Here is a 10,832-nt window from a genome sequence, read left to right as displayed (position 1 = left end):
ACTCAAGATAAAAATTTATATACTATACCATTGTCTATATATTAGATAGGCAATGACAATACTAACCTGATACTATGAAACAAAAATATTTTCTTTCTGTATCATAATAAATAAAATTAACTGGTAGGTATTATAATACAAAAAGCATTTATTACTAAAAACCAATTCAACTTGTGGAAAGTGAAAATGTTGCCAAATATAATAAAAATTAAGAATTTCATTACATTAAAACAAAAAAATATCAGTATTGGAGATGAAGGATAATTGCCTGATAATATTTTAGGAACAAAATTTAATTTAAGCTAGCACTTAGATCTTATACATGTTTTGTATACGAGTTTCTTCTATAAATGGTTTATGTTATAGATCTTAACATTTTATTAAACAGCAGGTAATAAGATTGAGACAATTTCTAAATGTAAGACTTTTAGCTGAAGTTTTACATTATAATGCTTTTTCCTTATTGAATAATGTGAAGAAGTCTAAGAAAAATAGTAATTACATCAATTTTAAGAAGTAGCTGTTTCTTCAAGTAATCTAAAGGCCACTACAAGAAGACGAAAAAAGTTCATCCGATTGGAGAAAAAATTTAATGTTTAGGTGTATGTAAAGGTATTTAATATGTTTAATACACTCAATAGTGTTTAAGAATAAAAGTTTATATTACTAATAGTTGTAAAATGGAAGATTCTCTGGTGAAAGAGACAGAAGATAGTGATGACGATACCATAGTAAAAGAGGTGAGAAATAACCAACTTTTAGTAATTAGGAGATAGTTAACAAATGTTGAAGAATAGAATAATATTAATTATTCATTAAAAAGTCATTATAACTCTAAAATAGAACAATATTGTTGTTCACAGACCTAATTAATACAAAAACCATAACCAAATAAGAATCAAATTGAAATAAAGAGATGAACCTCCAGTCCTTTGAAGGATGTGCAGATTCATTAAGACAGTCCTCTGATAATGCACATGAAACTTTCCACCTCCTGTAATTTAAGATAAAAATTATTATAACAAGTGGTCAAAAAGATTCTTTAAATTCTTTATAAAAAAATATAAATAACTACTGCTCCCATCCAATATTAATTTAATTTGCTGGAACTGTTTTTCACAAAATTGGACTACAAAAATTATAAAAACATTTTTTACTTTTCTATTAAAAATTAAGGAGTTCAATGGACACCTAGGTATTGCTTTTAATATGTATAACATTTATGTTGGGATTTATAAAAGCATTTGAATATTAACTGTAACCAACAGACAAATAATATAAGTTAGTATTTTTTTAATTTTAATGTGTTTTTGTTCACATTTGCCTGTCAGCAACATAGAGTTGTACATGTGAAAAACAGTGTTGGAAGGTATGACTGTGTTTTATTGATAGGTATTTTATAAGCTAATTTGTGTGAAAATTGTAATGATTTGGAGCGAGCTGAAGGAATTTTTGGTATAAAAAGGTTTTCCGTTCACTAAATGAGTTCAGCTTCAATTATATGTTCACTTTATCAATTTCACTCCTAATCTGTGTCATTGTGGTATTTTGGCACATTTAGATACTGGTAATCCACAAATATTGAAAGCTCACAGTTGATTCATCCATTGCATATCTATTTATTTTTTTTTTCCTTTGAAGTTACTCTTTCCTATTATTTATTTAATAATTGCTTTGCTAAAAATTTGTTTATACATTAATACTCATTTCTTCAATCATTTGTTTTTCTGCATAATTATTTTTTCAAAATTAATTTACTTGAAAATTGCTCAGATTTCCCAGAAAATTTGGAGTCACTCAAATTTTAATTCAAATTTGAAGAAAGTTGCAGAAAGTCAATACTTTCAATTCCATTTATAATTATTGTGAATGCAAATTTAATTTACATGATTATAAGTTGCTCAATTTGTGTTTTCTAGATACCCATTATTCATTCAAAACGATTAGAAGACAGTCTATATTTATTTCAATATCCACTATACAATAGTCAAAGTCTAAATAAACATCTTGTTAAAAAATGCTCTTTCAAACCAGAAAATCAAGAAGTAAAATTGGAAATGGCTATTGATATGGATTCACCAAATTATGATACTGGCAGAGCACAAATCATTGCACATGAAGTTGATAAAGAATTTGATTCTTCTAAAAAGTTTTTTAATTCTGGGCTAGTAGACAGAGTATTTTTGGAGTCATCTAGGCCAACTGAAGACACGGACAGGTATGCAGCCGCAGCATTTAACGGCAAAGAGATTCACTTGACTACACTTAAAGGTAGGAACTTGAACTGGCTAAATATAATATCTTTCTACCTGTAATTTGCTTACGAAAAATTAATTCCCAATTTTAACATGAATTTAACATTACGAAAATATGTTGTGATCAAACCTAACACATTGTGCTTAGCTTCAAAACTAAAACTAGATTCGTAAAAATAATTACTAAGTATGATATAAAATGTGGTGAATTAAAAACAAAGTGAAAAGGTAACATAAAATTAATATTGTTCAAAGTACAAATTGCACATGACTATGATATTTTATTTATCTTATCCAGACTTTGAGATAAGTCTATCAAAAAGACAGTAACGACCATAATAAATTCAAATGATACTACTCTAATTAATTTTTTTGGTCTTTCCAATGCACAAAAATGCTTTTTTAGAAAACCGTTCAATATATAAACAATTGGAAACGCAAAATCATCATTTCTAAAACACAACCTCAGATCTATGAACTTCCTTAACTTTTGTGGAGCAGTTTATTATGAACAGAACTAATCAAACAATGCATATTTTAAATTTACAGGTATATTCCAATTCAGGCCTGTTTTTCCATATCTAGAAAAAAGTTTAAAAAGAAAAAGGGATGCAGATGGAAATGAATCTGAAGAAGAACAGCCCGGACCTAGTTCAGCTCAACAAGTTACTGTTAAATTTAAAGGTGACGACCGCTGGAACAAGTTGGATGAAACTAGTTATAAAGCTTTACAGGCTCGGAGTGCTAAAGAACCTTGGACCGAATGTGAATGGCATGATGTGAATAGTCCTCTTAGTAATGTAAGTTACTTCTTTTGATAAATTTTATGAACTGAAAATTTTTTTAATTTGTTAGGTGGAGAGTTTGAAATTAATAGCAGATAACACTGAAGATGTTAGTCAAGCTTCAACTCTAACAGACTCAGAGTATATAAAGTTGTTAATACCACAAGATAAAGAACAAACTCCGGTTGAACCTATATTACCATCACATCTATTCTCTTCAAATGATTTGAAGGCACTTCCTCTACAAGAGAGGTGTCGAGTTTTACTTAAAGATAGTGAGTTTTACATTTTCTACCATTCTAGAAGCGATATTAAATCATTAACACCTTTCACCCTAACACCTTTCGTTATCACTTTCTATTCTATCACTATTATTCTTTGTAGGCAAAAAATCACAAATGAATATTGAATGTACAATTTTTTCTTACAATCTCCTTCATAAGCATTATTTAATGATTTTATGTATTTATTCAATTTCTATTGGTCTTTGGTTTAGATAAAAACAGTAACTGTCTTTAAACTGTTAATATATTACAAGCTGAAGCAAGAACATTCCAATTACACTTGACAGCTTTGAAAAATATACCTATCCAAGCTCTTTTAACATAATAAAACCTAAAATAATAATAAAAGTAATAATGCATATACACACTGAATTCTTGTTTCTTTTTACCTTTTTAGGTGTTGGGTGAGTGTTCTGGTCTCTCTTATACCCATTCCTCAACTGTCATCTTCAATTCCTCTTAGGTGTTCCTTTTTGTCTTCAATTTCCCTGATGTCTCCATTTTTTTCTTGGTCTCCTTTTTCGTTTCAAACGCCCCATTATTTTTTTTATGTATTTGTTTTCATTCTTACAATACCAACTCAGTTCTTTCTTGTTTATTTTCTTTTGCCAATTATTGCTTTCTTTCTTTTCTAATGTCTTTCTTATTTTTCTTGTCCTACTCAATTTTTATTGCTTTTCTTAGTGTTTGATTTATGTTATATTTAATCTTATTCCATCTTTTTTATTTAGATATATATTTATATTTTCACGTCCATATCTATTGTCCCAGTATTATTTTACTTTTTGCTTAGTAAATTTTGTTTATTTATTCCCCTTGCATTTCTGTATCTATTTCCTCATCTTCTTCCAGTATTCATCCAAGATATTTGTTTGTCGTTCATATACCACATTGAATTGTATAACAGGATATTCATTTTTACAGGTTGCATGTTTGTACACCTAATTATTGGACTCGGATGTTCAAATTGTCTTTTCCATGATCATAACCAGAAATAATAATACTGTGTCTTTGCTTCATTCATGTATCCATCACACAATTATTTGAATTAATTCTCCATTATTATTTGTTTTGTAACGACTGGTACTAAATACAAATTACCTTCTACTACAGAATCACCCATTGAGTATTATTTGTTTTTAGTTTATCTTTGTAGTAAATAAATATTTTTTTAATGTGCCTTTTATTACAGCCCAAATAATAAGTTTCGACCAACTGTTGATGGCTCTAACTGGAGGAGAAAAAGTAACTCGAGATAGCTTATTGAAAGTTCTTCCTACGGTTGCAGTTCTTGTAAGAGGAAATTGGATTGTTAAATCTGATGTTCTATATCCTGCAAATACATTTTCCGCTACGAGTGGAGTACCAGCTGAGTTGATGTGTAGAGCTCGAGATTATGTTGTAAGTATAACAATTATTAGATTTTCTTCAGTGTGATTGCTGTGACAAAGACAGTCATTTATACAATTGCTATTCTATTCATTTTTGCTACGTGGAAGTAAAATTTTACAAATTTCTGAAGAGAGTATTAAGATCCTCATGGAACATAGTAAAACGTCAACAGTGGATGAATGCAGTGAACAATGACGTGTAAGTACATAATTAATTAAAATAAAATAATCAACTGCACTATTAAATGAAATTCTTTTAATTCTTTCCTTTTTTTTTAGAGAGAAAATCTAAAAGACTGGGTAACAAATAAATATACGAGGATTTGTGGTATCCATTTTGGAAATAATGAAAATCAGAGCATCAGTTACATCCATCTTATGTTCTCTCAATTTTTCCTGGCGTGAAAATATAAAAAGAAATCGTTAGAACGTTTCCAACGAGTCATAAATCGTGAAACAAACTCAGTCCACATCGATAATTATATTGTGAGAGAAAAAAATGTATGACATACTCCTACTACTAGTACTACTACTGTGCCCACTCAAAACCAAGTTGATTTTGGGCCTGGCCAAAAAGTTGTCTCCATAATTTTCTATCCTTAACCATGTCTACTTTTCCACCAAGTCTCCTCACATCTTCATCTACTTGGTCATTCCATATTGCTCTTGGTCTTCCCAGTGGGTGCTGTCTCTTCATCCCTTTTCTTGCATGACCCAGCCACCTAATTATTCTACTTCTTATCACAGCCACAATATCTGATCGTCTGTACTGGTCCCTGAGTTCTTCTTCTGGGTGTGTTTTGTCAGTGTCCACACCTCAGCTCCATACAATAAAACTGGCTGTTTTATGACTGTGTATATTCTTATTTTCATATCTTTTGACATCAGTTTACTTAGTAATTTTGTTAGGCTGCAAAAACATCTACTGGCTGCATTTGACCACATCTGTATTACTTCTTCTATTTTATTGTTGCTGTTCATAGTGAATCTTAGGTACCTAAATTCTTCAGTAATTTTAAAGCTGTATCCCTTAACGTCCAGCATTGAATTATTGGGCTCTGCAACTCTTCCCAATTTCATATATTCAGTCTTATCTTCATTTACTTCCAATCCTACTTTTCATGGTTCTAAGAATACTTGTGCCAGTATTTTCAGGTCACTCTTACTGTCCGCTGTTAAAGCTACATCATCAGCATAAACTAAGATATTTATTTTCCCTCCAATATTTGCTACTCTTGGAATAGCTTCAGTTGTTTTCAAAGCTTTTTCTAGAGCAAGGTTGAACAGAAGGGGGGACAATCTAGAACATAAACTTTGAAAATACAATAGACACAGTAATGGAGCAAGGTGATGTAGAACATGCAAGTAGTGTTGAAGAACATCAGATTGATATTTAAGTTGTCACTGACGAGGTTTATGACATTTTTTTTTGTAATCTTAACCATCATAACAATTTAAGCAAAGCACATGGTAAATATTCCAATGAAAAAAAAACAAAAAATAAAATTTGTGAAGTTAAAATACCAATTATAAAAAATGTTCAAGATTGTGATGCAATAAATATAAACCTTAGTTAATCTTGTTAAGATTTTCATCGACTATCTTCAGTTACTTCCAACGAGGCAAGAGCAGTTTAATAGGTTTGAAATGAGCAATTTTTTCATGGCTTTTAACTATGTTATGCCTCAAAACTAGACAAAAAAAACAAGTTTCCTGATAACATTAGTCAAATTGAAGACCGGTTTATCATTTTCTTGCTTTGACAGTAATTTTAAATATTCATTGAACTTCTGCACATAGGATATTTGTGAAACACATACAGCAGTTAAATATTCTGCAATAGAGTTTGTCCATAAAAATCAACAATACATACATCTCTACCGGAATCTTTTAAGCGGCATTACCCAGACACATGTGTGATAATTGATTGTACTAAAGTACTAACAGAAGTTAATCAAAAAGTACTAATGTGTTTATGGACAAATGGATTTATAACTTATGTCTTCAAATGTTATGGTGGCCGTGCTGGCCCGTTATTTAATAGCCAGACCTTGTATATGTACATCATGTGTATTTAAAAATTATGAAATAATTTTTAAAACATATTTTTTTTTCAGTTATATCAGTTCACCCAAAATCAACATGTTGAGCGAAAAAAAATGTCTTCCGTACTAAAAATACCATCTGAAGAGATCAAGGAAATTTTCATTGGAATTGCGAGATTACGTCGTCATAGTAGAGAATGGGAACTAAAACTTCCAAATGATGTTGATTTTATAATTAAACATGGGGATTTTGCCCAAAAGCAAGAATCAATGTGGAAACATAGATTCCAACAATTAAGCCAATTTTTAAAAGACAATATGAGTCAAAGAAGAAAAAGTCGTAGTGAGAGTAAAAGTGTTAGTGAAGAAGGGAAGACTAGAAATAGTGTTAGTGTTAGTTCAGACACCGAATCTGAAAAGGGTAAATCTGTGAATATTAATAGGAAAAGTAAAAGTATTAAACTTAATAATCAACCATCTACCTCAAAAATCGCATAATACTACATACTTATAAATATATTAACCCTTTCGGACCTGATTTTTTGTTTTTTTTTGTATGAAATGAATTTTATTCATGTTATGATAGGTACTATTGAGTATGGAAATATTGAAAAAACTGATATATATTATTTTCCGAGAAAATTGATGTTTTTTTTATGTCCTCAAAAGTGAACATTCGGCCCAAGTGATTATAATAACTAATGTAGGGGCTATATGTAAATAAATAATAGATGATCAATTTATAACGTTTTTATTATAGAAAATATGAAAAAGTTTTACAAAATTAAATTCCACTCCAAAACAAAAAATAAATCTTCCATAACAATGAAAATCGTAATAAATCTTCTAAAGAAAATAAATAATAAACTGTAGGAACTTGCATGGAAACTTAGTGCACTTTGCATTTTATGCACTTGATGCGAGATTTTCCTTTGCACCCCGGTAATTTTCAGCGCGTTTCTGACCCGACGTCATGAGTTGGAAAGTGACCAACGCTATCTCGAGCTATTTCAGTTGACGAACACAGTTCTCCCGGTCTTCTTGGAACAATTACCGGTAAATGACTGCAACTACTTGGTCGACCCCTTTTTGGAGCTGAAATCTTATTTCGAAGAACAAAACTTTGATTTATGTATTCCGAGAAAATCTTTATCTGTCTCATATTCACTATAGGCTTGAACGACTGCCAGATTTTAAGCATGAAAAATCAACCTCAAAGGCCACTTCTTGGACTTTACGAAAGCCCTATAATAGCTCATTAATTGATTGTACTTTTTGACTTCTTTAAATGTTTTTTCCGTCTTTGACCATCTTTCACCATATCCTTTTCTCCCATATCAATAAAACTAGATGCTAAGTTGGCTTGTTATCTAGCCATTTGACCATAGTAACATCCCCATCGGTACTAATATTCTCTTCTGCAAAATCTCTAGGTTTCTTTTTTATATCTTTATCAATGACCAATGGTGGTTTTGCAAATCTATTGACACAAGCTGTGCAAGTAGCCATAATACCTTTGTGTTTTAAAATTTGGAGTATATAATAGGACGAGAAATAATTAGCACAGTATAACTCATGGCGATTATTCTCACCGACTCTTTTTATTAGATATAATATTACCGATGGGCGAAAACCAACTTTTTTTTATCAATGTCTCGTCTAATTCTGGAGTAGAGTTTTGATATATTATAAAATCATAGGCTCGACCATTCTTGCCACACAGGAAGAACAGTTTGATTCCCCATGGACAAGGCTTGCCTTTTACATATTGTTTAGCAGAATGCTTTCCTGTTCTAAATTTCGACACTAGTGTTAACTATTGTAACATAGTGTCGTCTACTGGAACAGTAATTTGTATTTTGTTTCTATAAGTATGCCACCAAAAAAATTACGAAAGTATTCCAATGAATCTATGCTGGCGGAAATTGAGGATGTTGATAAAGGAATGGCATATAAAGCAGTTGCCCGAAAGCATGGTGTCCGACGAATAACTCTAATGGACAAACATAAAGGCAAAGTTCCAATAAATGCAAAATTGGGTGCTTCAAGTGTTTTTTCATCCAAACAAGATTATCTGATTTAATGGGTGAAACATATATGGCAATAAGTGGTTTCCCAGTCAACAAAAAAACATTTTTTCTACGACCATGCGTTTTAACCCACTTTCCCGCACGCATTTTAGTTTTGAAAGTGTCACTTTCCCGCACTAGTGCGGGAAAGTAAAATTATGCAAATTTTGACCTTATTAGATGGGTTGGTATACTTTTTTGTATATACGGTCGTAGAAAAAATAATGTTCCTAACACATGCGTAAAGTGTCTTTCCCGCACTTGACCGCTTGCCCGAACTCCGCTCCGCGTCGTTCGGGACGACTGCAGTCGCGTGCGGGAAAGTATCACTTTCCGCACTTGTTAAGAAAATAACTATTTAAACAGTGTAGCAAAGTTAACTAAAGAGCTTCATCAAAAATTTGGAGAAAATGGAACGCCAAGACATAAGTAGTTAACTCCCTTTTTGGCAAGACATCCTGAAATAAGTTTTCATGTAAGCCAAAATATAACAACAATGAGAAGAATGGTTAGCGAGGGAAATATTGACAGATGGTATAGTGAAGTCCAGAATTATTTGGGCGAACATAATCTTTTGGTCGTCGGAGAAACAGCATTTCTTCTAAACCCAAAGTTAGGAAAGGTTTTAGCAGAAAAGAGCTGTAAAACAGTGTACACTGCGGCAGGGAATGATGAGAAATCTAAACTAAGGGTTTTGTTAACGGCAAATGCTGAGGGTCAAATAACATCACCAATGGTAGTGTACAGATATAGCAGAATACCCAAAATAATATCCAAATAATAACGCACGAGCTCTTTTATGAATATATAACCAATTTTTTAGTTTTATGGGTAAAGGAACAAAAAATCCCTTTTTCCATCGTCACACATCCCACATTTCTTTACCACATTTTGTAAAGACAACTGCATAGAACTTATTGCTCTCTACTCCAATGCAACCCACATTCTTCAATCAATGGATGTGGATGTTCTCTACTCTTTTAGTCCATTGGGCGTCAAAATTTTGGCGAATCCAATACAATGGAGAGCAGTTGGTAAATCACGATTTTGCACCATTGTTGAAAACCCCCCTGGAAAAAAATACAGCATCGTCAATCCAAAACGGAATCCTAACCAGGTAAAAGTAAATGATCAATCTGTAAAATCTACATGCTCAAAGAAAATGGAAGATGAAATTTTTCTAACAATTCTTGAAAATAAATGGGGAAAAAGCACTAAAATGATTTGACAAAAATGAGGGGGAATGGAAAGAACCAGTCGAGGATCGTTCCTAATATAACCTCTGGAAACAATTGAAGCAGGATACAACAAAAAATTTTGCGGTGATAAAATTATTATCCTTTACCTACACTCCAGAACATGCACCAGACAATTCTGAACAAAATCCAGAAGCAGAAGAAGTACCACAGGATAAGAAGAAAAAGACAGTCTGTCAATACAAAAAACATTGTTACAAGAAGCTGTCACAGCAGGAGTGATGCAAAAAGAGAACATAATTAATTCAGAGAAAATATTGTCACCAACATCTTCACAAACTTGAAACTTTCAAGAATCTGATATGACAGAATTAGAAGCAAACGGAAAAAATCAGGTATGTTTGGAACAAATAACACCAAAGAAAGAAAGTAAAGTAGCATTATTGGAAGACTACAGAAAGCTTTCAACATCAAAGCTGGGATTAATACCATCTCCATTTAAAAGGGCACTGTTGTGGCCTGAGCCAAGAGTCTCTTAAATCAAAAAGGAAAAGAGAAAGATTACCAGCTGTTGTTATATCTCCTCAAATGATGGAGTATTACAAAAAGAAAGAAATAAAACAGAAGCGGAAAGATTAAAGAAATTAAATTAAAAGAGAAAAAGAACTACTGGAAAAAAATAAGTTAAAGTAAAAAAGTAAGAAAGCGAAAGTAGATGAATATGAAAGTGACTCTAATTCAGATGACCAAATGTCATTCAGGGAATCTGACAAATCTGGATAGGAAGCTAAAAGTGGGGATGAGGAG

At 31.6% G+C, this 10,832-nt stretch overlaps 1 protein-coding gene across 1 annotated transcript; it reads left to right on the top strand.

Annotated features, from left to right (window-relative positions):
• Positions 1–372: 372 nt before the first annotated feature.
• LOC130892731 (DNA-directed RNA polymerase III subunit RPC5) lies at positions 373–7,501 on the top strand. Its single transcript, XM_057798302.1, has 6 exons — positions 373–740; positions 1,920–2,271; positions 2,805–3,055; positions 3,111–3,315; positions 4,517–4,725; positions 6,833–7,501. The coding sequence occupies exons 1-6, from the start codon at positions 681–683 to the stop codon at positions 7,256–7,258; spliced, it is 1,503 nt and encodes a 500-aa protein (XP_057654285.1). The 5' UTR covers positions 373–680; the 3' UTR covers positions 7,259–7,501.
• Positions 7,502–10,832: the final 3,331 nt, after the last annotated feature.

This window comes from Diorhabda carinulata, chromosome 4 (assembly GCF_026250575.1).
Source record: "Diorhabda carinulata isolate Delta chromosome 4, icDioCari1.1, whole genome shotgun sequence".
In the NCBI taxonomy this organism is placed as follows: Eukaryota; Metazoa; Arthropoda; class Insecta; order Coleoptera; family Chrysomelidae; genus Diorhabda; species Diorhabda carinulata.
Note: the sequence above shows the minus strand (reverse complement) of the source record. Positions and strands in the feature narration are given on the sequence as shown.